General features: G+C 37.9%; 5 protein-coding genes across 9 annotated transcripts in view; 2 read left to right on the forward strand and 3 right to left on the reverse strand.

Moving 5' to 3' along the window:
- Positions 1–4,799, reverse strand: part of trafd1 (TRAF-type zinc finger domain containing 1) — an 8,671-nt gene extending 3,872 nt beyond the window's left edge. Inside the window, exons 1-8 of one of the 2 annotated variants that reach the window (XM_029440453.1) lie at positions 4,137–4,799; positions 3,402–3,450; positions 3,182–3,317; positions 3,048–3,101; positions 2,558–2,951; positions 1,236–1,544; positions 1,096–1,160; positions 1–112 (exon numbers count right to left, since the gene is read on the reverse strand). The exon at positions 1–112 is cut by the window's left edge and continues 149 nt beyond it. In XM_029440453.1, the coding sequence (XP_029296313.1) occupies positions 1–112; positions 1,096–1,160; positions 1,236–1,544; positions 2,558–2,951; positions 3,048–3,101; positions 3,182–3,317; positions 3,402–3,436 (1,105 nt within the window). In that variant the 5' untranslated portion in view covers positions 3,437–3,450; positions 4,137–4,799. Of the gene's footprint in view, positions 113–1,095; positions 1,161–1,235; positions 1,545–2,515; positions 2,952–3,047; positions 3,102–3,181; positions 3,318–3,401; positions 3,451–4,136 lie in introns of both variants that reach the window. The other variant, XM_029440452.1, reaches the window with a different exon arrangement.
- A 705-nt stretch (positions 4,800–5,504) lies between these two features.
- On the reverse strand, positions 5,505–14,294 carry mob1a (MOB kinase activator 1A). The gene is made up of 6 exons (XM_029440095.1): positions 14,085–14,294; positions 12,327–12,493; positions 11,582–11,675; positions 10,381–10,514; positions 8,555–8,718; positions 5,505–7,599 (listed from the first exon to the last, which is right to left on the reverse strand). Exons 1-6 carry the CDS (start codon positions 14,096–14,098, stop codon positions 7,522–7,524), a joined length of 651 nt encoding a protein of 216 aa, XP_029295955.1. The 5' UTR covers positions 14,099–14,294; the 3' UTR covers positions 5,505–7,521.
- Positions 14,295–15,031: 737 nt separating this feature from the next.
- On the forward strand, positions 15,032–19,749 carry mthfd2 (methylenetetrahydrofolate dehydrogenase (NADP+ dependent) 2, methenyltetrahydrofolate cyclohydrolase). Its single transcript, XM_029440149.1, has 8 exons — positions 15,032–15,203; positions 16,908–17,092; positions 17,212–17,334; positions 17,631–17,783; positions 17,878–17,985; positions 18,065–18,157; positions 18,839–18,964; positions 19,060–19,749. The coding sequence occupies exons 1-8, from the start codon at positions 15,124–15,126 to the stop codon at positions 19,206–19,208; spliced, it is 1,017 nt and encodes a 338-aa protein (XP_029296009.1). The 5' UTR covers positions 15,032–15,123; the 3' UTR covers positions 19,209–19,749.
- A 1,766-nt stretch (positions 19,750–21,515) lies between these two features.
- arl6ip4 (ADP-ribosylation factor-like 6 interacting protein 4) lies at positions 21,516–24,086 on the forward strand. The gene is made up of 5 exons (XM_029440151.1): positions 21,516–21,794; positions 22,265–22,597; positions 23,125–23,242; positions 23,421–23,490; positions 23,570–24,086. The coding sequence occupies exons 1-5, from the start codon at positions 21,623–21,625 to the stop codon at positions 23,624–23,626; spliced, it is 750 nt and encodes a 249-aa protein (XP_029296011.1). The 5' UTR covers positions 21,516–21,622; the 3' UTR covers positions 23,627–24,086.
- A 182-nt stretch (positions 24,087–24,268) lies between these two features.
- The window catches only part of LOC115013690 (membrane-associated phosphatidylinositol transfer protein 2-like), a 48,623-nt gene continuing 44,969 nt past the window's right edge, over positions 24,269–27,922 (reverse strand). For all 4 annotated transcript variants that reach the window (XM_029440148.1, XM_029440147.1, XM_029440146.1 and 1 more), the window contains one exon: positions 24,269–27,806. In XM_029440148.1, coding sequence (XP_029296008.1) covers positions 27,423–27,806 — 384 coding nt within the window. In that variant the 3' untranslated portion in view covers positions 24,269–27,422. The remainder of the gene's footprint in view (positions 27,807–27,922) is intronic.

Consider the following 27,922-nt stretch of genomic DNA (forward strand, 5'->3'; position numbering starts at 1 on the left):
CGGGAAGGTTGTGCATCAGCCCTGAAGCATTACTGCACATCCTGTCTTCTTTAGGTGGTGACAAGGGCTGCTTGCTGTAAGACGCAAAGGCGGAGGCGGGGCTGCATCCAGTCTGAAACAAAGAGAAGAAAGGAACATGAAAAAAGTTTAAATCTCTGTGAAACATTCATCATGTCCCTAACTTGATGGAGATGGCGGCCTCTTGTTCAAACAGGTAAAGGCTGTAACTGGACTACGAACCGTCTGAAACGAAAATATAAAGAAAGGTATGCAAATGTTTGAATGCCGTCTGATATTTGACTGGATCTGAGCATTTTACACTGATAAGATTTAGGCTGGTTATGTCCGTCAATCACAACATATGATGCACTGACCTGGAATTACAATCTGCCCTCTTCTTCTCCAGTGATGAATTGCAGCAAGGCATGTTTTTCCTCCAACATTTTTGTGTATTTTAGTTGAATATGGACATACATTCTTAAAAAGGAAACTAGCATTTATAATGCTTTTTTAAAGCTTTTAATGTGACATGGAGAACACGACCCGGAGGTAGACAGATTTGCATCCTGAAAGCAGTGAAAGCGAGGCTTATAGGAAACCAATCTAAACGCCGATGGTGTCATTATTCTATAGCCACTACATTGTGCAATCAACATAAACTTCATAACGATAAGTTAAAGCAAAAATGTTGTCTATTGTCACTTTAAATGTACATATAGACAATCAAATGACTTTAATTACTCTAGAGGAAGATCAGCAGCACATGTGTTTTCTATGTTTGTTTGTTTTATTAACACTATTGCTATTCTACAGCCTTTGTAGGCATGGGGACATGGCGTCAAGGTGACCATAACAATCATCAAAAAACTACATTGTTATACCTAAAAGCAAAGATTCCACAACTCTATAAATGTGACACATGGCAGTCTTTAGGCCACTTCTCAATTTATTGTGAATGTAGTACTTTTGTCCACATCATGGCCCTGTAAGCACAATGACCCCGTCTAATTTAACACACATTTAGGGGATCCTTGTCAAAAATGTTTGTCTAAATCCATAACGGTGTAACCAAAAGAATAAAATCACATCTCTAACCTGATGTAAAATGAGGTCCTCCTCAGGAAACAGCTCTTCACAAAACTCACAAGGCAGCATGGTATCTGTGAAAATAACTTACGATATTTAACAAACCAACAACAGAAAAACTCAAAGCATTCTAATCAACACTAATGTACCTGCTGGATCCTGTTCCTGGACTGCACTTGTGCCTGTAGTGAAGTTTGGGTAATTGTTGTTGGGTGGAGAAAGTAGAGAGTTAACAGAGGTGTTAGATGTCTTCCCAATCTTGTGGTCCCAGATTCCACTCCACAGGTTTCCCTCTACTCCCCCAGCCATCGATTCTACATCACTCTGCAGGCTGAGAGCCAACATGTAGTCCAGGCCTGATGAATCTGCATCCAGTGTGAGGTCACTTTGTGGCCACGCACTGCTGCCGCTGCTGCTGCTGCTGCTGGTGCTATTCAAAAAATCACTCTGCCCCAGCACTACAAGAAAAAGAAAATTAGTGATTTCAGAAAACAATTTAAGAAGCAACTACAAGTACCGTAATGGGGGAAAACATATTTCAATGTTTTAGGATTTGTTCCATGTGATTTTTTGATAAACCCTGAATTTTTTCTTTCCACATTGTTGATAAAAAGTTAAATATTGCTGATCAGGCAAATCTCAAAATTTGAATAAACACAATAAAGGTTAGCAATATATGCAATGAGTTCTTTGACAATCAAGGGGCATCTACTGCATGTCTTCTGCTGGCAAAACTGATTTTTATAAAGATGGCCTTACATAAAGAAAGAGTTGACAATAACATTTCGTCATATTTTTATAGGTTACAGACTAAAATCGTTTTAAACAGTGTTTTTTAACTAGATTTATAGATTATGTCAAATGTGGTGATACTACAGAAGAGTTGGAGGTTTAAAAAGTACTCTGTGGGACCACTAGTAGTGCTTGGAGATATGTTTTTATACGTGGGTCCCCGTTTTGTAATCGAGCAAACTCAAGGACTCACATTCTTGCTGCTGGTTTCCAACTATTCCGCTGATTGAGAGTTGGTGGCAGAAAAGCGCAAAGAAGTGTAACAACGTGCCCTCAAATTCAGTGAAGAAAAATATGGCAATAAAAGAAGTATGTAAACAATGCAGGCTTTAAAATATTAGTTAAAATTGGCTTTAGAAATGTTTTATGGTGAAGGAAAGGGATTTGACATGTCTGTTACACCTCATGGGTATACATAATGTGTTTTGGTAAGATACACTGTATGTAAACAGAAAACTCCACAGGGCACCTTTAAATTGCTTTTTAAAATTCTTTAAAGCTACATTGGTTAATCTTTTGCCAATTATATATATATATAAATAAAATAATGAAGCCTGTTGGGTACTCCCCCCCCCCCCCTTCCTTCCCCCCCCCCCCACAGGTAATGTAATAATCAATAGGTCAGTGATAAACTCACAGTGGCTAAATGTATTTCTCGGGGCAGTATTCTTCCAGTCACCTGGGCCTTGAGGTCCCCTTGAAGTGCCGTATACACTTGGATCAAATGGCCGGGGAAAGGCCTGTTGATCTGCTGCACTGATGTTATTATTCTTTGGGCCTCTCTCTTGGGCTCTTAGGAGGTTTCGGATAGAGTGGGCTTCAAACCAGGCCCCTGGAGGCTGCGTTTCAACTGGACTGCGACTTGTCCGGCTGTTGTTCCTCTCTTGGGGAGGTGTAAGGCTTCCACATAAGACCGGGTGCACGGCTTGTTCCCTCAACATTACGTTACACTTACAGTGTACGCAGGGCTCAGTGCGTGTACCGCAATAATCCTCATGTTCTTTGGATTGACTGAAAACAATCTCCAGTTCACAGAATTGGCACGGGACCAGCCGGTGAGAGCATTCAAAGTTCTGAAAGAAACAACAATTATTAAGAAACATAATTTGAAGATTAAATAAATACAACTTGCCTTATAAATAAGGAAGAGAAAGGTTCTTCAGAAATACCTGGTGAACCTCGATACGTTTCTTCTCAATCTTCAAACCACACTTGCATGTAATCTAAAATTAAAGTGAAAATGCTATTAAAAGATACAATCATCCAGTAACAGTCTGACCATTAATGCGGTTTAGATTTTTACCTGAGTATGCTCCTGCTGTTTGTGCTCCTGCAGATCTGACCGGGGCACTGGCTCCTGGCATACATCACACAGTGCGATGTTTCTTCGGCAGTGGATCTCATGGGTAGTGAAATTAGCCTCTGGAATGTCATGTTTGCTAAAAAGGTAAAAGACAATTAGAAAAACCTAATTTCACCACACCAATCGACTGATGACTTGTGCGTACCTTTCTCATACTTACCAATTGCCACAGAACTGTGTATTTTCATCTGCCATGGCTTTACCGAAGACTATGGATAAAGTGTAATGTTAAGTTATTAATTATTGACACAAAGCAGCTTGACAGACATGTACGTCAGGGGATAGTGACTCAGCCTAGCTATGTTTTGCTGACCTTTATCTTTTAATTTTGTTTATAACAGTTACATATGCATGTTTGTAGCTCTGGAAAGGAATTTGTGATAAATTGACATTAGTTCAACAAGATGTATTTAGATTTTCTCTGACATCTACTTTAGATTATACATATACAGCAAACTCTCTTAATGTTAAACATGAATATTACAATTGTCCGCCCCAGTGTTAAACATACACACCTCTATCAAATCAATCAAACTAATTAAACATTGAAAACAAAAGAACAAATCAATCAGAATAAAACAAACAGAACCACGCAAAAACAACCTATTCTGGTTATACTATGCCTCTCCAACCATACGTCTCATATCCATTTAATATGTTGTTTTTAAATATATATTTTAACTTGTTTAAATGTTCTACATGTTTTCACTTCGTTACAACAGTTTTTCCATAAATTAATTCCAAATACAATGATATTATAGCACTACTACTCACTAATTGTTTCTTGAAAATACACATTTATCTCGGATCATGTTGACTCTCATTTAAAAATAGCTCCATGAATAATCAAAGCTAATGTAAAGAGACTGGTTGACAGCTCTCTCGGTTTGCTTACCCAGTGTTTCCCAGCAGGTAGCTAACGTTAGCTGACAACGATGGCCTGGATTAACAAGGAAATTCCCCGTCAAAATTGGTCAACAAGCATTTTGACCCACCTCAAAAAGTTGGACAATGCTAACCGTGTTTGTTGCCTTTAGCTAGCTGCGTAGCTTAACATTAAATACCTCGTTAGCAACCAACACGTAGCGTTAATTTAGCTAACCTAACTAACTTTATAGCTACCAAGCCAAGTAGCTAATGTGCCACCCGGTCCAAGCAAATTGAAGACAGTTGTTATGATGTTACTATTTGTCAATGAATTCGCCTCTGTAGAATATCTAACTAAAAATAAACGCGTAGACGACAGCTAAGCTAACTATTTGATAATATCTTGGAAACAGTTCGTTATTTCCTCCTTGCTCTGTTGATATTGGGTCATTTGTACCCCGATTACGGTCTTTCAGGCTGTCTACGTACACATCCCTTACGCCTCCTTTAACATTGGCACAACCAAACCAAAACCTAAGATAACAGTTTATATAATTACACTAAGTCGAAACGCAATAGAATGGTGGTCTAAGGGTGTAAGGTGCGTATATATTATAGAGGTTAATGGTTGAAGCTCACTGTAAATCCGAACTCAGGGCAGAAAATGATAGCGTGTTCTCCAGGGTCGATTTTGATTGGTTAAGTAAACACCGTGCGCTTGTAAAAACATCTCGGGTGACTCCCCTACTTTTAATTTCTATCGGATATCTTATATTACCATCTTCTAAAATTATGATAAAGGTGCCAAGGCTATATACATTAATGACCTTTCAGAAACCATTTTAGCAAACAAGTACTCCGTAACTTTGTGGTTTAACTTCCTGTCTACATCGGAAGTGGGGATGTGTCACTGTAATAATAGTCACGGTGACTGGTCGGAATGTGTTGGTATTTGTGTTTAATTATGTTTATAATATATTATAACCTAACAGAAGTTGTTCAAATGGCCGTTTAAAACATCTTAATACAGTATTTGTTCAACCAAAGCAGTGGACTCATTTTGTTTGTTACACTGTTACATAGTGTTATATATGACATTATTATTATTATTATTATTATTATTATTATTATTATTATTATGTAATAAGCCATTAACTCTCAATTGTATTATCAATAAAATATGTATTACATAGTTTGGTGACAATTTGTATTTTAATTAATTTCAAAAGGTTTCCATCATCTGCATCCATGTTAAAAACATATACACTCATAAAATATATATATTTGAAAAATATGTTTGCAAAACTGAAGGATTGTAATACTTCACTTGTATCCTTCAATCTCCGTCTGTACAGACTTTAAGACATTCAGTATACACAAAATTAAAATCGACACATTATCCTTTCAGTGTTTATTGAGTTTTTGATCTAACAATACTGTGTCATAGAAGACATTTTCATTTTTGTAAGGCACAGTTTTGTTCAGATAAAACACTGATCTTATTTACAGCACATGTTTGAACGCACTACATACATCCTACACCTCCTCTGTCAAAATGACCCATCAATGATTGGACCATTATTGTAAATATATAAAACTTTTAATTAATTTCAAAGCCCTTGTTCTTTATTTGAAAAGGTAAATCTACCAATTTATTTTACAACGTAATACGAAATGTAACTCCATGCCAAACTTTAAAAAACAAAATTATGAGAAAAAGCAATCCATTTAAAAAACATGTGACTACATTGAAAGAAAGGACTAGTTGCATATCCAAATGAGATCTTTGAAATAACTTGGTCTTGTAAAATATATTGATATGCCTATAGATGATTACCTTAATTGCTGGCTTGATCTTTTTCCCCAAAACAGGGCTTAAAAGTTTGTTTTTTTTACATTGTTGAAAGGCTTGTAAAAAGTAATACATTATAAAATGAACACTCTACTGCACCCAATCACATTGGTCGGTTCCTGGTGATGCATCAAGTTATCAAACAGCCCTAATTGGTTACATGATTGTCTGATATGAATTTATGTCCATTATGAAAACGGTTATAGACCAATTCCCTTGCTTAAAGTTTGCCAAATAAAACAATTTTCAGGAATACTAGCTGCATTAGTTTGTAAAAGGATGGCATAACAAACAGCCCTGCTGTTGTAGCCAGAGTGAAGCACAGTTAGGACCATGATACATGCACCAGGACTAATAAAGACGTCTGTGGAAAAACTATATATACCTCAGGTCACCCATCTTCATCGTGCACAGGTGCATTATTGCTCTATTTTATAATCCAAGGGAGAAATATTCAGAGAAAAGAAAAATAGTACCAGCATTGAACGATCAAATATGCAGATTTCCAGAATTAAATCGGCACCACAAAAATTAGGTGAAATGACAGTAAAACAAAAAATTCACATTAGACTATTTTTGCTGTTGACGGAATGATTTCCACTCACTTTATGGAGTCATGATTACAAAAGCTTTAAGTGACTATTAATAATAACTATGAAGCTGTATCACTGTAAGCACCATATCTTGAATTATATTATTTTAATTAAGAAAATAGCCAAAATGTGCTAAACACAATATTGTATTACAAAATTGAAATGTATATAATGCAGTCGATGGTGGTGTTTTTCATGGGGCAAGAACAAAGGCATCTCACAATCGTCTCTCACAGCATCTCTTCACGTGTAACTGTCAATAGGAAGCTTGTTAGCATTCTTGGGATATCAGACACACAACCAGCTTGTGACTGAGAGCTATACATTATATACCGGTGCATTTTGGTGCCCGTCTTCATATCCGACTGAAAATACCTTCCACACACTTGTTCTGTTATCCTGTGTTCATCCAAGATCTATTTCATGTCACTACTTTTCTTACTGTCTTTACTCTCCACTGTACACTGATGACAGACATCTAAAAAAAAAAGATTGTGATATTTGGTCAGTCTCTGTAATTACAATAGCTAAAAGTTAACAAAAAGAAAATTTCCTATCAATAACTAGGAAGTGTTTAGACAATCAAAACACTGTACACCAACTTCTGAAGAAAAAAGAAAGCTGGTTTTCACTTTAACTTCCAAATTTCCATTGGTCCAATATAAAATTCAGTAGGTTGCTCTTACAGAGTCGTAAACCACAGTCCTGTGAAAAAATATTCATACTACACTATTGTATATGATCTAGAGTGGCAAAATCGAAGAAAGGGCTCAAAGACAGCATAAAAGACAACAGAAGGAATACAAAGGAACAGTACAGTACAAACATTCATGAAATGAAAAGAAGAAGGCACAGATTTAAAGAGTTGAGACTAGAAGTCATAGAGGTAGCAGAGGTCACAGAGAGGGACAAAGGAGGAAAAAGAAACTGTTTAAAAACAAAAAAGGGGGAGATGTGTGATGAAATGTCTATCTGTCCTTGGATCCAAGCTTCTCGATTAAGTCCTGCAGGGGAGCAAGCTCTCGCCTGTCGATAAGGTTGAACTCCTACAAGAAAAAATAACAATTAATATCAGATTGGTTCAAATTAAAAGAAGTTCATACGACACGTTTTTGCGGCCCATACACAATCTGACTAGAGTTCCTCTATAAAAAATAAATAAGGTCAAAAGTAGCAGTAGCATTGTTATGTTTAGAGGCCCAATGCAGTGCTTAACACTCAATGGAGTTAACTTACATTATACATATAACTCGGCACTTTGGATAAAAATCACACCACACATGCAAGAATCTTCCTACCATTTCACTTTTTAAGATCCTTTTAGACATATATTCTTGAAAATTGCTGAGTTTATCTGTTTGTTCAAGTAGCCAAGGCTTTTTGGCTCTCATGCACAGATCTATCGTTGGGGGAAAAGATCCACACTGACTCTGTTCCAACAGGACTTTTGCAGATACAAATGCTTACATAATAATTGCCATCTGGCAAAAACCAGACTAGGCGTTGCAGGGCGTTAGGTACATTGTAAGAAACAAGAGTATTTACTGGCACATCCCATTAAGAAGTCTTGTTATCTTGGTTTTAGCACAGATGGAGAGCACTTCTTTTCATTTCAGTGTAGGAAAAAATGTCCATCAATTTTAATAAACGAAGTGTTGCTGGCAAAGTCTCTCTCCTCATCGTCATGTCTGCCGCTTTCAAACTGGACAATTGAAAGTTTTATTCCTAGTCTGACTGGTTTGCATGCTACATGCACATCACACATAAGGTTGTCGTTATCTTGTCGATTGTTTTACCTGTATGACTGTTTTTAGTCACACATGAGCCTTTACAGAAATGTTAATAGATCCTCAGCAGCCAGAGCAACTTTCTCGGGAGTCCTTTTCAAACATGTAACAACATGTCAAATTGGCATTTAATCATATATGGCTAACAGTGCAGGTCTGAATGGGGATTTAGATACACAGAAGTGAATCATACCGTTTAGGAGGATAATCTCACCTGAACAAAGAAAATGAAGTGCTTGAAGGAGGTGTTGAGGTGGGCCTCCTCCTGCAGCTGCATCACAGAGTCAAAATGTTGGTGGTAGATGTGAGCGTAAACCCTGAACAGACGCTTCAGGATGGTTTTGGCCACAGACATGAAGTTCTTAGGGAAGGGAACTCCTGTGGGACAGAACGTGGTGGAAAATGCTGATGTCAAGAGAAGAGCATGTGCGGTTTCTAATCAACATTTGAGCATGAGTAAGGACAGTGGTAGAAAAATCTCTCAGTCCACACAAAGTTGCACGGCCTGCAGAGAGGAGATACAGCGCAGTCAGATGGTAGTGACACATTTGTGTTGCGTTTCCTCTGTTCTCCACCACATTGAGTTTGATATGAAACATTGACTAAGATATTAAAACTGAAAGTTGATGCTTTTAATCTCATACATTCACATCATTTCTACACCGTCCATTTTATTTAATTGCAGTCTTATTATACACCGTCCTTCAATCTAGGGCACCAAATGAAACTAGCATTTTGGAGCACATATTTTGCATTAATCTACGACACAGGAAATGCAGTGATCTCCACTTCTTGTTTGTTTTGGGGGCTTTCTGCTACAGTCTGCTCTGCAGCATGTGATGCACATGATCAGTTGGACTGAAGTCAACTGGCTTGAACAGTCAATAACATTATACTATTTCTTCCCTTGGTTGACTTGTCTGTGTGTTTAGGGTCATGTTGCTTGGGCTGCACCAAACATTCAAAGTTTCATTCATAATGTTGACATTCAAATTCTAAAAACAACATTTGAATGATGCGCAGCTTTTTTTGTTTTGCATGTCTATTCTATTTGTGTACCGTTGCAGATACAAATTAGACTACACTAATATTATCAGTATTATAATATTTGTATTAGATTCTAGTGGCGGCTGCGTAGGATTGTTTCCGTCTCATGTGATCCAAACATTTCCAACAACTCCACAGCATTGTTAACTCCTAAAGTAAAAATGTATTAAAAAAAGATGGAAGTAATCATTTCAAATATTCACATGTTTTCAATCTAACAAAATATTTCGCTTCAATCCATATTTGTTGGAGTTAAGCCTTTCAAATTCAACTTTTTAACCGTTTGTTCTCCTGCTTGCTGCACACAAAGGGAGGCACGTTCCTGTATAAACTGGGCAGGCTGCAGCAATCTATCCGCACTATAAAATACATTTATATAAATCACAAAAAAATTAAATTTTCCTCCATTTTTTTAGGTTGCTGATGTCAAAGACAATGACAGATATTTAAAGCTTCATTCGGGAAAAAACGCAATAGAAGCTTCATAAAAGGGCATTCTGGTACAGCCCTACCTGCTGCGTTGGACTATGTATAAAAAAGGCTATGAGAGTTACACTGTTCGGGATGTGAACCCTTTCAAACACATGAAATCAGTTCATACAGAATCATAGTTAAATACAGTATATATCAAATGAGAAACATATGAGAGTCTAGACTGTTGGACAGAAGAAAGAAAAAGTATTGAGTATTGAAGAAGCAGAGAAGGCAGACAATGTAAAGGTAAAGTTACAGAGAAGAGAAATGTCAACTTTGCCTGTGAAAAAAGAAAAGTATTATAATCCAATAAAAGGGATGTATGCAACAATTGCTCTGTGTGCTGGAGAACAATTTAGTGTTGGTTTTACTAGTGACAGAAAGCTGTTGGGTGATTCATAGATGCGTAATACCCTTTTGCAAAAGGTGAAACAGCAACCAAATCATGCAGAGAAGCTTTTACTGAAAGTTTGTTTCCAGCCTGCTGAAAATTAAAATTCCTTATTAATCAAAACTCACCAATCTTGGAAGGAAAAAGTGTCTCATCATCCAGTTGATCCTGCACCCAGGTCATCAGGTAGTCAATATACTTGGGCGCAGAGCATTTGATGGGCTTCTTAATATTGGTGCCATCAGCCCAGTGATACTCGTATCTAAAGAGAAACAACAAAATAAATCGCCACCTCTTGTATTATTGGCTTGATTCATTAGTTACAGCAGATTTGCATATGAGAAATGAACGCTCTACGTTTAACGTGCACTTATTCTGCCAAGAGAAAACATCATCTAGTATTAGATAAGCTATAAAAAAAAGGAAGCGCAGAACAGCGGAAATGTATAATTAGCTACAATCATATTCTTGATGGCGGCTATGCAAACAGGAAGTGAACCGCTGCCTCTTCCTCCCGATTACAGACTGAACACAGACAGAATTGGCAGCAGAGAGGATAGAGGAAGTGCCAAATCTAAATTCTAAGTATACAGCCTCTACAGGGACCACATGCAAAGTTTAATTCCTGTTTTCCTCATGTTACTTTCAGATGATGCATTTTAATTTCATTCACTTTAACCGTCTCAGCCATTCAAAATCAGAATCCACAGTTGGGTTCTTTTAAACACACGACGCATCATTTCCCAAATTAAACTTTTATCAATTAAACTTCATGATGAAGATGTGGTGTCTCACAAGCCTTGATTTCAGATTTTACTCTACATTTTTGTTCAGTCTAAGATTTATTTTGTTTTCTCTCAACACCTATAGTATCCTATAGTACATCTGGGAGTATAATCACCTTCATTTCACTCAAAATTAAAAATTGACACACTTGAACTTGCTTAAAACTTTATTTCATTAATTGACTGTAATCATAAATTAAGTTTAAACCAGGCATACATTTCAGCTCAGGTCCTTGATGTAAAAAATGTTCATCATGGCTAGAACACTGAGACGGGTAAAGAGTATCTCTCATAGCTCATATACACAGAAACATGCAATCCCTACTTATCGCTACATCGTGTTTCTCTTCTGCTGTAAATGTGCCATTCTTAACAAATGTTTTATAAAATCATTTGACTGTAGATGCGTTATAAAGCCCTGTATTACTGTGCTGCTGTAGAGCCACACACCTCTCATTATTGATTCTGATTGTTATTTGCGTTTTGTAATGATCATCAAAGCGTTTTGTGACACAATCATAAAAAGGACACTGTTGGCTGTTACCTTGGTCCAGCAGACATCACAGAGCAGCTGGTCTCAGTGCAGAACTCGGTGATGGTGCCGTACAGCATGTTGATCTGGTTAAAGAAGTCCACCGCTGAAAGAAAGGGTTCATTGTAATTATGTTCTCTCGGAATGTTCATTCTTGTAAAAATAGCGGTTTTTTTTATATATATATATATAGTATATTATATATAGTCTATATATATATATATATATATATATATATATATATATATATATATATATATATATATATATATATATATATATATATATATATATACACACACACAGAATATACTATTTAAGTTATATTTTATGCCTTATTATTACTTGCAGTACTCATGTTTAGACTCTCATTTTGTTTTTACTTGCATGACCTTCCTTTCTAAGATGTTCAATGCCAACGACTAAAAATAAAGAACTAAATAGAACCACATTTATGTGTGAATGCTGCATTTTCACCTAATGACTATTTCATATTTTTTGTGAACTGTTCTTTAATTTCTGTTTCAAATAATTCTGCTTTTACTACCGCAGCTAACTTTGTTTCTGTGACCGATAATTGACTTATTTGGTTTGCGTTTCTGTTTTGACCACACTTTTCTTCCTTTCTTTACCACTTGGTGATGTAAATGTTTAACCACTACACAGGGATCATTTATGTTTAGACATTTAAAATGGTAGTTTGTGGACTGAGTGATGTTGTCTATAAATATGTTTATAATTGGATTCATCAACTCACTGTTGACAGCAATCCACTCATTGAGATCCTCTCCCTCAGGCAGCATGACAGCCTGCCTCAAGTTCCCGCTGCCCAGTGTTGCCTCAGCGTGTTTAAGCAGCTCATACTGGTGGGAGCCCTCTGGGATGTTCTTCTTCGGCTTGAATGTCTTGGATGAGCGACTGCCACTGCAAAGAAACAAACGTGGAGCTGAGCAATTGTCTGCACGCCCAGCAGGACAGTGACATGTTTAAAAGGCTTGTTTAGGAGTAGATGCTCCTCTTGGGCCTTCACATGTGAGGATCCTTCCTGTTTAGTTTGTGCAATCAGCAGCTGCTGGAAGACATTATGGTGAACATCATTGTGTCTCGCAGACACGACCACGAGTAAAACTTCTCTTGCTCCTTTTAGATTCTGTTCTCAAGTTTACAACTCATTTTAATTTGTTGACCAAAACAACATTTTACTAACTGCTAACATGGTTTTGTTTCTAGTTGTCTTGTATACTGTAACACTCTATATACTGGCCAACCAAAAGCAGGCATTGCGAAATCTACTGACCATTCATAATGCTCCTGCCACGGTTTGAACACATTTATTTTTATGAGAGATCATACATTATAACTCCTGTTTTGCACAACCTGCACTGGCTCCCTGCATATTTTAGAATATATTTTAAAGTCTTTCTCTTCGTTTTTAATGTACTAATTGGCCTTGCCCCCTTGTACATCACAGACTCCCTATATTTTTGATCCTCCACAGCCTCTCTTTTAACTGTTCCCAAGGATGCCACAAAAACCTTTTCAGATGCTACTTTTTTTTCAACCACAGTGCCACAAAAACATGGAACACTTTGAAAATGAAAGTTGCTGACTCAGTGGACAGTTTCAAATGATAACTCAAAACGTATATTTTTTAATATGGCCTATAACTAGCAGATGTCTGTTTTTAGTCTTTTATGATTTTCTCTTATTTTTTAGATCACGAGAACACTAATTTTCTCCCTTCCTCCTTGTGTTTGTGTATTGTTTTGAACGTGTTTTTTGGTGGTTTTGTTCTTTGCTGCTGAATTGTCAAGCACGTTGTGGCTGAATGCTGTGCATGATAAGTGCTATATAAATAAAGTTGCTTGATTCATTAATCTATTAAATGAATACTGAAACGATAATCGCAGCCATTCGTTCAAACGTTTGTCAACTTGCTCGTTTTCAGTTTGACAGAAGCATGACTACACAATCTGTGTCATTTAAATTAAGTTATGGTGATTATTACCGACTTGGTGCAACGGACAGGAAATGTGACAGTGGCACTGTAAACAACGAGACCGTCAATCACATTGCTCGACGTTAAGCAACCTCCCAACGAGGTTTAGTATCGCAAGGCGTGAATGATGACTAATGTTAACATCGTCTAGTCGTATCTGAATTAATAGGAAAAGTGATAATATCAGCTAAATTGGCTAACCAACCGTAAGCTAGCGTCAATAATCATGCTAGCCAAGTTATCTAACGTTAGTTAAAAAAGTTACAGATGGCGAGTGCTGGGAACCTATAAATAAACACAGATCACAAATAATGTTACGACGACGAATGATAAGCATACGTAAGAGAATGCAGTTTAAGTTTAACCTACACTTATTAGGATTACAATGCGTTTAGCTTGCTTGTTTTCTGTAACGGTGTCTTACTTTGACGCCAGTTACTTCCCTTGATGGAACTTCGTAGCTAACGTTAACCGCAAGCTCCGTCTGTAACTTAGCACGCGACTAACTTTACTTACAACAGGAAGCTCATCTTGGCGAAGCAGTCGTCGAAGAGCCTCGATTACAACTCCTAACTCTGGTTTAGTAAACAGAGATGTGTTTCACAATTAGACACAAGGAACCACTTGTCAACGACGCCTGCTAACAGTAAGGCTAACATGAACTGCACCCACAGTGGCTCTTCCTCTATCGGCTCTCTGTAGCTGCCCGCCAGGCAGACTGTCGCCCCCTGCCGACTGTGTGCAGCTACTACAACTCTCCTCATACATTTATGACTAAATGTATAACTTTATTACTTTTTACTTGCTTGTTTATTTTCTAAATAGATTATTTTTTAACAAAACAATACATAATAAATGTGGTGAGCATATTCAATCAAGTACAAATACAAGTGTTTTAAACTTCCCAAAAGCATATAGAGTAGTAGTAGTAGCTCCAACTCGACCAGCTAAATGCTGCTTCCATGCCTTTTAAACATATGTATAGATAAATAAATAAATAAATATAGATAGATAGATAGATAGATAGATAGATAGATAGATAGATAGATAGATAGATAGATAGATAGATAGACACTTACTACTGTAAGTATGTATTTCCAAAGAAATTCACTAAATTATGAATACAACACTTACTGGAGAATTTGTATAATATATTATTACTACTTTTGCTTAAGGAACATATATGAATAATTGTTAGTAAATTATCTACATACATTTACTCAAGTACAGTACTGTACTTATTTGTACATTACTTGACTATTTCAATTTAATATACCTAATGCTTTACTACATTTCAGATTGATATATTAAACTTTTTCCCTACACCTCCCTGCTGCTGTAGGGACGGTTCATGTAATTGGAAACGTACAGTAATATCTATTCTCTGCAGTAGAGGTGTGGCACCAGATATCAACAGTGACGCAGGCCCCATACGTGCAGGGGGAGGGCTTTAAAGCCTCGCTGCCCCGTCTCTTCCTCCTCCACAGACGTCGCTCTGTCAGCCCGGGTGGTGGTGTGTTACGTAACCGGCCGCGGCGTCTCTTCTCCGGTCAGAATGGCAGCGATCAGGACTCTCAGGAAACTGTGCCAACACTCCCAGCATCAAGTCTGTAAACTACACACGTCCGCCTCGAGGTGAGTGTTGTCAGCAGGGCTGAAATCTCATGTAATGTTGGTAAATGTAATGTGCCGCGCGTTTTTTTTTATTTCAAACATGAGTCGATATGTTTATGTATCTTAAATATATGTATTTATTTGCTGGTCGTCTGCAAGTTGTGTGTACATGGATAACAGATCGTGCGTTTAGTTATGGGTGGTTGATTAATGTTATTGTACTAAATGTCCTCAGTTGTTCACGTTTTGCTGCGCCCCTAGCGTTATGCCGGTAACATTGCAGCAGCCGGCTGGCTGATGAAATCGGTCTCAATCCTTGCACCCAGGAGTTTTGGGACCCAGGTTTCAGCTGGAGACCGAGGTGTTGGTCTGCACACAAGGAAATTATAATATCCATCCTGATAACAGCAGAAATAATGTATTGTATTGTATTATAATGAGAGGACATGTTATCATGCAGATGGCAACTTTGCAGCATATCGTGCATATATTTATTGGAAACGTGCTGAGTTTGGCATGACTGAGATAAACGTAATGTTGTACACACGCCTTAAAAGCTCGTGTTGAACCTGCACATGATCTTCAGCTCCAGAGGCACAAGATTATTTAAAACATTTCACATGTTATGCATTAGTTGGTAATCTGTATCACAACATAGACACAACTTCAAAGCATTAATTAAATGTCATTACACAAATAACTCAACAGGCTTGACATTAAAATACAAACAGCAAAAAGTAATTTGTACAGAAGAATACAATAGATAATAAAAATGCAACAACAGCAAAAGAAGAGAAACAACTGGTGTGTCTCAGTTAGCATGGGCTGTTTAACACTGCTATGTGGCCATACATTTGAAAGAGCCATTCTCACCTTTAGTAGACCGGCTTTGTGTTTTTAAATTCGTATATGCCCTGTAATCTCAACACATTTCCTCTGGGACCTGACCCCATGGTCTCCTCAAAGATGTGACTTTCTGTGAGGTTTAATTCGTTTTGGCAGAATAAAGGAGTGGTTACATCACTGTTGATGGCTCATTATGTTTCAGTTATTAGATCCTGCTCTCTGCTTGTTATATAATGAATAACCATCTTGTCACTTTTGAACAAAGCAGCAGGGCAGGTCATTCCAGTTCGCATACAGTGACTAATGTTAAATATCAGTTTTAACCATGAAGTGCCCCAGACTTCTGTACTCCTTTGAGTTCTCTTGCCTGAATGTAATATACTGTAACTCTACATTACAAGTGCTTATGAAGCACATGCTCTGTCAGGTGGAAATGTACTGCGTCTAATTTTAGAGGCTTGACTTGGTGCTCAGCCAGGCTGGATGGTTGAGATTGATTACAGGTTTCTGGTGTCAAATGTCTGTTCATTGGCAAGGAGACCAAATCCTTGAGGCAAATTGATAAGTGACAGTAAATTCATCCTGTAAATAATAATCAAGTCAAGTTGAAAGAATGTGAAATTATTAGCTTACTTGTCTTGATTTTGTGGTTTAATTACTTTTTGGTGGCTTGTGATCATAATAATTAAGACTTTTAAAAAATAAAACTTGTACATTTGAATTGGAAAAGTGTAATAAATAGACAAATTGAAAAAATAGTTTGTTGCAGTCCTACTTTGAGTGACAAATGTACGCCTTATTTATGTGCCTGAATAACAGCAAAGTAAGTTATTGACTGTTTGTCCTCTGACTCGGGTCTTTTTGCATTTCAACTCTCAGACAAGAAGCGGTGGTCATCTCAGGAAAGAAACTAGCACGGCAGATTCGAGAGGAGGCCCGCGGCGACGTGGAGAAATGGGTTTTAGCCGGCCACAGGAGACCCCACCTGAGTGTGGTTCTGGTGGGAGAAAACCCAGCCAGTCACTCGTACGTCCTGAATAAGACACGAGCTGCAGCTGATGTCGGTAAGAAAAAACTCCCACACTCTTCATAAGTATGTGTAAACACCACTTTTTCACAATATAAGAACAAAAGAACAAATGGCTGTGTTTTTTAGTGGTTTTCTCTCGTCAACCTCCCACAGGAATCTCTAGTGAGACAATTCTCAAGCACTCAGACATCAGTGAGGAGGAGTTATTGGACCTGATCTACAAACTTAACACAGACCATCGTGTGGATGGGCTGCTGGTCCAGCTGCCACTGCCAGGTACAGAGACACTATAACAGAAAGATTAACATTGAGTAGAGGGGCTGCTTTGTGTCATGGTATGTGCTGTTGTCAGCCAAGATGAAAATGAAAGGCTGATATTACAGCCGCCGTATCTGTCAGTACATACGTTACAGCACAAACTTAGCAACGATTTTCTTTTTTGTTAAAGGAAAACACCTATTTATGCTTAAACTAGTTGTATTTGTCAACTTTTTACAAACTCATCTGTGTTCTTGAACAAAATCTGTGCGATGTAGTTGTCCTGACTGTAACGTTTCTTTGTTTTCTGACAGGTCACATTGATGAGCGCGCAATCTGCAATGCCGTTTCCCCTACCAAGGACGTGGACGGCTTCCACGTTGTAAATGTGGGTCGCCTGTGCCTGGATCAGTCCACCATGCTCCCTGCCACTCCTTGGGGAGTCTGGGAAATAATTAAACGCACAGGTAACAACCGGAGCGATAACTTCCTTTTTGTTTTAGGGTTAAAAAAGAAGCTAAACATCCATCTAAACCAATAATCCGAATTCTCATCTTCCAGGTATTCCTACTATTGGGAAGAATGTGGTGGTTGCAGGACGCTCCAAGAATGTGGGCATGCCCATTGCCATGTTACTGCATACAGACGGAAGCCATGAGAGGCCCGGAGGTTGGTTACTATGCATATGCATTTAAAGATGGAGGGTTTAAATATGCAGTATGAATACTAAATGTTATTTGTCTTGCAGGCGATGCCACGGTCACCATTTCTCACCGTTACACTCCAAAAGAGCAACTTAGCCAACACACTAAAATCGCTGATATCATCGTGGCTGCTGCAGGTTTGTGTCACTGTTTGTTTGTCTGCATCCAGCAATTACTGAACTGTTTTAAAGGAATACTTCACCTGCAGAATGATCATTTGTATATCAAATTATTCACCCTGTGTTACCGTGAGTTCTTGACGAAAACTTGTTTTTTTCTTGCATTCCTCTTCGGTGAACGAAGAATCTAAAAACAGAGAAGAGTATTGACGAATTGAAGTAAATAGGTGCCACATGTAACAGCAGCAAAACTATCTTAAAACATACGTTTAAACTCATGCATCATAATCTAAGTCTCATGCTCACTACCTCCCAAACGCATGTATTTAGATAACTCCTTACTATTTACAACACGTTCGCAGATGAGTTTCCCGCCTGCACGACCGTGAGTCTGTTTTTAAATAGTACGGTTTGAGTGAAAATGCATGCGTTTGGGAAGTAGTGAGCATACGACTGGATAAAAAAGACTTGGATTATACTGCACAAGTTGTGTGAGAGTTTGCAAACTGATGTTTTCAAGTAGTTCTGCTGTTAATTAAACGTTGACCCCATTCACTTCAATTCATCAAGACTGCAAATGGTCACAAATGATGGTGATTTTCTTTTGGTGAAGGATTCCTTTAAATCTTCTCTTTCTTATCGTCCTACATACTTTTCTCTGTTGTCTAACTGTACTGTGTGTTTTTACCCAACTATCAGGGATTCCAAACCTCATTACTTCGGATATGATTAAAGAGGGAGCAGCGGTGATTGACGTTGGAATAAACAGAGTGCAGGACCCGGTCACCGGGAAGAGCAGACTGGTTGGAGATGTGGATTTTGAAGGTAAGGAAGGACGGCTAGCGTGATCTTATTTCTGCATGTACATGCTTGGTGTCTCGGGTGTCTGTGACCTCATACCTTCTCCTGTCTATATTCAGGCGTGAGACAGAAGGCGGGCTTCATTACCCCTGTCCCCGGAGGTGTGGGACCCATGACCGTGGCAATGCTCATGAAGAACACTATCAAAGCAGCTAAGAACGTTCTGCTGTTTCCCCCAGAGAGGATCCGCATGGCGGCTGCGTCCTAATGGGTCAAAGAAAATCCTTGCAACAGCGACACATTCCACCCACTCCAAACACTACCACCCTCATTTTTTACCCGGAACAACCCGGCGAGCTCCCCTTGCACACGGACTGGAAAGATGATAGCTTTAAGACTCTTCCTGCTGACATCTTTAACCTTTCCCAACTTCAAGTCCAGCCATGTTTTGACTGTTACATTCACTAATGCTGCTGCGTCTTTTATGTAACATCATTTTCAGTATTTATCATTTGCAATTTATTTCTCTAGGGTTTTAAGGAATACGGAATCTTGAAATGATATTTTATTTATTACTACATTGACATCATATTTAAACATGAATGGGGGCAGGTTACAGCATTTAACACTCGGCTGGTACGCAATTAAAGCCGAGTGTTTGACTGTTGGGATTTTTTCAGTTAGTTAAGCCTTATGTACCAATAGTGATAAGGGCTAACATCATCAGGAACAAGTATGTTTATGAAGCTTTAAAAATTCACAATTGCCTTTGTAAAAACTTTTAAATAAATATTGCAAATATGTTCTCACATTGGTGCTTTCTGTTCTCAGAGGTTGTCTCCCTTTTACATTGTATAACAGTGGCCATGATCTTGTACTCCTACTCTCTTTTACAGTATCAAATTCACATTAACGCACTCGTTCCAAATATAACCCACTCCTCAGCCCCTATCATTAAAGGTAGTTGCCTCTCCGTACCAGTATTGAATAACCACATGTTCACGTCATCACCTTTTGATACAACTTACCGTTTATAGGCATCATAACCACCACAGATATCTGAGTCTATGGTCTCTCACTAGATTTGAACTAGGTGTTTTATTTCAGATTATTACCCTCTTTTCAAATCATATCCTGATGTATAAACTGACTCTTTTGACAACAATGCTCAATTATTAGTGTGACCCACATATCTGATACACATTAGAACTTTTTTTTGAGGCAGACCTTCACCCTTTACACACAAAAATTGAGATTTACTCACAAAAATGTTGCTAATTTCAATGCTGTTTGAATTCAAATTAAGATTTAAACGAAAAAAGCAACAGTAACTCTGACAACATTCTATTTAAACTAACATTTCATTAAGTTTCTTTGCAGTTTCAGATTTTTCAACCAAAACATGATTATTTTGTCAAATTCTAGATTAAGAATTCATTAGAAAATGTGTCAGATTAAGCCAGTGGTTCCATTTTTTTTGGCTTTTGATCCCTTAAATCAAAAACAAAGATCATCACGTTGGTGTGATCTCTCATTACAGGTTATGGCCTTAGTGTGGATGAATTAGTTTAACCAAAGAGGGATTTTCCCCTAATAATATAACACTCAAGAGGCCATTCTGCATAATGTTTACATTTACTTTTAATACTTTGAGTACACTTTTCTGATATTTCTTTACTTTTGCATTAACAAGATTATTACCTGTACATTTACACATTTGAATACACCATTTACTTTCCCCAGGAACAATAATAACACAAACATATAAGCAATAGTAAACATATCAGAATCAGAAATCCTTTATTGGTCCCACAACGGGGAAATTTACCTTATTACAGCAAAAGAACAAGAAAATGAAATGGCGAGTACACAATTAAATAGAATAAAATAGAGTAAATGTACAGATATATGTTTACATTTCAGATATTTTACTCAAGTTAAAGTAGTAATACTACAGTGTACAAATACTCCGTTTCAAGTAAAGGTCCTGCATTCAAAATCTTACTTAAATTAAAATTTTAAAGTATTAGCATCAAAAATCATAAACTTCATTACTGGATTAGAATAATTAATTAATTGTTTTAAATCATTTGATATACTTATGGGTAGTTTAATACATCATTATTTATTAGTTAATTTATATTCTATATCAATAATCTAAATCTGCAAAGTCACTAGTAACTAAAGCTATCAAATACATGCAGTGTAAATAAACTGCTTTTAAAATGTAGTGGTGTAGCATATTATGAAAATACTGAAGTAAAGTGCCTTAAAATTCTAATTAGGTTACGTAAATGTACTTAGTTAAACTACACCAATGGTTGCCTGTAAATAACGGGTTACAAACGTTCAGATTCAGGAGACTCGGGAGAAATAATGGATGAAGAATCATGCCCAAGATAATTCAGATAGGAACTGATCTGTTTTGGTATATAACGCCATCCCTGATAAAGAAATACTTCTAAGTGTTTACTCATGTCCATATGCTAGGTAAACTAAAGTAGGAACTAGGAACCTTAATAATGTATTTACGGACGCCGACGGAAAGGAATAAAAGACGCGCAGACTTCCGTAAACTAACCAGCCTTCTATGGCCGCTGCTGCAGCACAGTTTCTACTTTTATGATCTTCAACCAGGTTTTTCGTTTGGTTTTATGCTCGTTTTTTGTTTTTTTTTACTAAATGATGGATCACAGCAGATCACCTGACAGAGTTGGCCGAGAGAAAAAACTCGAGAAGAAGAAGAAACGGAGACGGTCCCCCTCCTCTTCTTCTTCATCATCGTCGTCTTCCTCATCCGGCAGCAGCAGGAGTCGAAGCAGATCGTCAAAGAAAACATCACTCAAAAGTCAAGGTTGGGACTTTAAATAAGTGTTCCTTCTGGAAAGAATAATTTATATTTTAATACCTTGGAAACTACATTTCCAGAACAACAATTGCTTCTAAGAATATGCTACTAAAAAAATAACTTCACATGTTGGACAGATTCTGTAATGAGGAAGAGGTATTGTCCATATGTTTGCAATTTTGTTGACCAATATCCACATTAAAGCCTATTTTAAATGTACACCTTTAAACATTATGTTAAATGTATCCCGGTACTGTAAACCTAATATTATACTGAAGGGATACTATTCATCTTATTTAGTCTCTTAATATTTTTTTTCTCTTTTCGTGTCATAATGTTTGTTTGTTATTTGTATTGTTTTGCTTGTATTGCATTTGAAAAATGAACAAATAAATAAATGAATTAGGGAGCTTTAACATTTAGCATTAAAGTCTTATTACCAAATAACTCTGTTGAACTTCTTCTGTTTCCCTCAGATGTAAAAACACAAAAAAAGAAGCGCAGAAGCTCCTCTTCCTCTTCTTCATCCTCCTCTTCTTCCTCCTCTTCTTCATCCTCGTCGAGTGACGAAAAGACAAAGAAGAAGAAGAAGAAAAGTAAATCCAAGAAAAGTAAGTCGAAGAAGAAAAAGGCAAAGCTGAAGAAGCAGAAGAAAAAGGATAAAAAGAAGAAAGAGAAGCTGAAGAAGAAAGAGAAAGAGAAGGAGAAGAAGAAAGCAGAGGTGGTGTTGCCCAGTCCTCCAGTGGAGAAGCCTCCATCTTACCTGGAGGTGTGGCAGAGTGATGAGGGGGCAGTGGAGCTGGGACCTGGTGGGACATTACATTATTTCAGGGTTTTTAAATATATATTATGGCATTTTACCCTCTGGTTGTTGAAATGATGTAGAAGGATCAGAATCACTAATTAGGCAAAAATAGTTGCAACTTCTCAAATGTGAGGATTTGCTGTATTTCTGTTTTATATCACTGCAAATTGAACTTGTTTTGGACTGTTGGTCGGACCAAACAACAAATCTAAAGGCGTCTTAGGTTTTAGGAAATTATGATGGTTATTTTCTTACAATTTGTAGTCTAAATTATTTATTAATAAACTCGTAAAAAATCATTAAAGTTGCAGACCTAATTTGCAGTTTTTTTAATTTTTTTTTACCTTCATTTAACCAGGAAGTCCCTTGAGATTAAAATCTCTTTTGAGAGAGACCTGGCCAAAAGACAATCATTAAACTGTAGTGTATTCCGAAGGTTAGTCCATAAATAGATTGGTGGATAATCCAGCAAATTTAAATACCCGACTATATTATAATGTCACCTATTATGAACATCGTTTTCCTCTGCAGTGATGACCGATGAGCAGAAGGCCCGACTCTCCACTAAGAGGCCCCTCACCAAAGAGGAGTACGAGGCCAGACAGAGTGTGATCCGCAGGGTGGTGGACCCAGAATCCGGACGCACCAGGTAAACCAGAGTACATTATACTACAATCCACAACAGGGGGAGTGTAAAGGAGCTGTTCACCTGTTCAGATTCACAGGATGATCAAACACTTCCATCTCAGTCTTACCCCAAGACCCTGGAAGAGCGGAGACACCATAAATAAAATGTATGATGTAATGAATGACATATTTTCCTTCAGATTGGTGAGAGGAGAAGGAGAGATCATAGAGGAGATGGTCAGCCGAGAAAAACACAAAGAAATCAACAAGGTACAAGAGAAAGTTTCAATTATAACTTTGTGAAATAAAGGTAGTTCCCTCTAACAGTGAACTTCCATTCATCCCATAGCAAGCCACCAAGGGAGACGGGAATGCCTTCCAGAGGAAACTGGGAGTCAACAGGTAGAAGTTGCCATGATCAACTTCAGGAGCCTCAATAAGATGAAGTTTCTATCATACTTCAGTTGCCTGTGATTTCATTGTACAGTAGTGAAGGTACAAAATTCTAGGCACGTGTACTCTGGGGATGTACACTAATGTTTTTTCCCAGGAAAAGCCAGTATCCTATTGATTTGCCTTATCTGTGCTGGAGTTAGTTAACAACTTTAATGTGTTGAGTCTACTGACATCTGCAAAAGGAACTCTTCGCAAGGAAGATGTGCAAATTCGCTGTTTAATGCTTATTTATTTTCTCCATGTTTTAAAGCAAAGCATTTTAGTGAGCACATTTAAGGTTATATCCTGTAAGTAATGTTGTCAGTTTTTGTTACTCAAACAATGTGTGACTACAAACAGTCTGACCGTTCAAATGTTTTTCTTCATTTGAAATCAAACTATTAATGTTGTAATAAAAATCAAAGACATTAGGAAGCTGGTTGAAGTGTTAAATCTCTCTTGCCTACATATTCTACACCGACTCGAGGGGGTCTGCTTTACTAATCTGCATCTGTGGGACTTATTCTAGAAAAATAAGTGTTTCGTTAACTACATGAATCTTCCTTTATTTGACTTCATGACAGTGTTGTGGAAAAAGGCCAAAATGACTTAGTTGATCTTTATATGTTCTTTATACACTGTACATAAAAACACAAGGGAATGGATAAAATTAAGTTATCCAAAAACCTACAAGAGACACACCCTGTACAATGAAATATTTTACCAAGGTATGTAGCGTATTTATATACAGCCTATGCATTCTAACTGTTGATGTAACAGTGGTGGCATTGCATGAACAGAGCTGGAGACAGTGACGGATTGCCTAATGTTGGTGAAATGTGTCAAATAGATCTCTCCATTGTACATTTCCTTTTTAAAGTGAAAACAAGCCAAAGCCTTATAAGACAAATTGTGCATTTCCTATTTCCAAAGTAAACAGTGTATCCTTTTCCATGAAGTCAATTCGGGAGTGAGCAGCATTCATACTAGGCCTCGCAACACAATGGTCAATGTAAGGCAGAAAAGGGAAATGTAAGGCCTCTGGTCATGTGTGTGTCAGTAGCAGAATCAAAACGAGTGTCTGCCCAGAGGTATCCAAACTTAGATAACCGCACCGCGTCGTCTTTACATTCTCTAAGGAAGGACATATGGTTCTGTAGTTGCCAACTTTAAATGATTGCATGTTTTACAGCATTGTCTTTCCTTTCCCCCCGAATTACTATCAATGTACAAACAGCCATTTTCTTTAATCAGCAGCTTTTAAAAGAGTTTTATATATGGTGAATCTCATATAAATCTGGTGAGCGACTGTAGTACAGTTTGTAATTAAATCTTTCTTCACCAGGATAGCTAGAAACAGCCCTGATTAAAGAAGTTATAGGTACCTACGTGTTGGGATGTACACTCAGTTATGTAGCCTTAAGTCTCACCTCATTGATATAAAAGGGAAACACCTCTCAGTAAAACACTGTACAATTCAACAGCACCACAAACTACAGCCTCCAAAATGACCATATAGTGGATCCTCTCAGTTCTAACATTACCTTTATGAAGGTTTGTCGAAGATCTGCATTCCAGATAAACAACCGAGTGTTGATTTCTGGGTCACTTTTAAATGTAAGTGACTTCAAAGCCTGGAGATCGTCTGTCCCCAGGAGAACATGTAATGTCATATTTAGCATTATCAGGTCAGTGGTACTTTCTTGAGAGAGATGTCTACTTTTTTTTATGGACGACAAATGTTGCACGTGTACCCTGTGAGGTGTCGAGTGCTGCTCAGGTGTGTTCAGATTCCCTCTGCAGTTTGACGTCTGTAGAATATGTGCCTGTTGAACTGATTGTCAATGCACTGTGGCATTTCCTTTACACAGTCTGTTTGATCTTGTGGTGCGGTTGAGAAATATTGCACGTTTCCCTTACATTTGAGCCCATATTGGTCCATTGCAGTCAGCTCTCTACATGCCTATCAGAGGGGCAAATACACATCATTTGAATGAATAAATCACAAAACTTCTACCCATTTCAGAAATAAAAGGAAACAGCAAAAAGCAAGTCTTAGCTCTGCGTTCCTACTTCTGACAGCGTATTGTACAGGATTTACTATTTGCTGATTTTTCCTTCTCTAAAGGCGCAGCAGAACAGAGAAAAGAGACCTTAACCTAAGGAGGATTATCTATGAGCACATTCAACGCCTCATTTACAGCTTAGGGATAACCGGAGAAAAGCCATATCCCAAATTTCCAAAATAGATAATAAACATACAATATATGACACAAGATAGCAGTTCTGTTGATACAATTCTTGTGATCTGCAAGATAACATAATAAAAGTACAATACTGTGCCAGGCAAAGACCTCTTTGAGTTTTGGCTGCTGCAACTGAAGTTTGAAGAAAGAAAATAAAAACACAACATAGCTAAAGTAATCTTAAAACACATTTTGTTCACGAAATCAATACAATTTTAAAATATCAATAATCATAAATAACAATAATTATCATCATCAATCATTAAAGTGTATCCTGAATGAGGCGGTGTTTACCCCCAGAGTTAAGAAGACACTTGAAGCTGGTCTTCAGTGGACCAGATACCAGATCTGCACTGTAATATAACAATTATGTACAAGCCTTGTTAAGCCATTCAACTACATACTTACACAATCTATTCCATTTGTACACAGGATACCTTAATCATTCCCTCTCTGTTCATGTACAGCATATCCTTCTATACTGTTTGCTTTGGCACATTAACCGTGCAGTAGCTGAGTCATACATTACTGATGTAGGAAGGTTCAGCAGCGCAGTGTGGTGAAATGTTATAAAATCCCAGGAACAGTTTCAGCTGCTGCCGTAGTTAAAGGGTAATTTCGCAGTTTGCTTCGTGTGATATTTGGATGGTTCTTTGGTCTGAGGGTCGGCTAGAAAACAAGCAAAACTGGACTGTATGGTTTTGGTGAAACATTATATAGTCATTGCTGTATGTAAATGCAACAAGAAGTACATCTTGATTAAATCATTTCATGTTATCTTATAGAATAAACAAATATTTTTTTAATGATAATAAATGATAATGCTTTTCCTGAAAAAGATCAATTTTGGCGGCTAAATGATTGTTTGTTTGGTCACACTGAGAAAAGAAACACATTCAATCCAGTTTTACCTGATTCTCAGCTCTGCTCCCAGACGTGAACATATCTGATGATCACATAAAAAGGACGTGGCTTTAAAACTATAAAGCACAAAGTTGATCTCTATAGTAATTGCTGTGCTTGCGGTGGCAGTAGTCAGTTACAGTATCAGCGCTTGGACCTGATACAGGCTGTCTGTAACCATGTTGTGTTGTTTGCTTAAGAATACAGCATTGGGGTGCTTGTATGTGTAACCATCTCCAATCTAAAAGCCTGCTGTATAGACAGATAAACATTTACTAAACAGTAGAAACAGTCTTGATCCCTATACTATAAGCTATTTCTATTTGTGTGCATGTTCCTGTTTCAGGAAGATGCTCCTTGAAATGCCTGTTGAGTTGTGTGTGTGTGTTGTATAATAAATACAGCGACTGTTCATAAATATCTCTGTCTATGAGTGTGACTGGCATCGTTTATAAAGAGTGGATTGTAGCACCTGTTGTTTTCCTTGTGGTATTTACCCATCTGGTGCAAGCCAACTGTTTTTCACTCTTTGCATTTGTCTTTGTCATGAGTCTCTTTCCTCAGCACTGTATTTTGAAGTCACTCTCCTGAAGGTACTCTCATACTGTCTCCCTCATCTCATTTGGGGCTGAGAATGCCTGGTTCCAGCTTGGTGCTGCTGCTGCGGCCCCAGCAGTTAGCTGTGATGCTCATGCTGCGCTGTGCTGCTCCCTGGCTGTAGCTGTGAGCGCTCTCCAGCCGGTCCCGCTCCAGCCGCTCGCCGTCCGACTGGCTCTGTGTGCGTTCCGGTCTGTTGTGGATGCTGCCTGTTGGGGAGCTGGGGGCCGGTTGGGAGGAGATGGTGCGCAGCAGGTGGTTTCTCTTCCTCAGGAAGTCGCTGTTAGCACCCAAGCCGAAGCTGCCTTTACGTAGCACCATGCGTGCAGTGCTGGACTTAGCTGGCCGAGAGCGGTGGCTGTACTCCAGCTGGGACAAATGAGCCGCATATCCTTCTGTGATGAACTGTACAGAGGATCAGAGACATGCTGTCAACTACGAAGAATCAGAGATGTTTTACATTCTGGTTCAGTTCATTGATATTTATTCATTCAGTTAAATGTGTTATTTATTATTTTATC

The sequence above is a fragment of the Cottoperca gobio genome, chromosome 9 (assembly GCF_900634415.1).
Source record: "Cottoperca gobio chromosome 9, fCotGob3.1, whole genome shotgun sequence".
Lineage (NCBI taxonomy): Eukaryota > Metazoa > Chordata > Actinopteri > Perciformes > Bovichtidae > Cottoperca > Cottoperca gobio.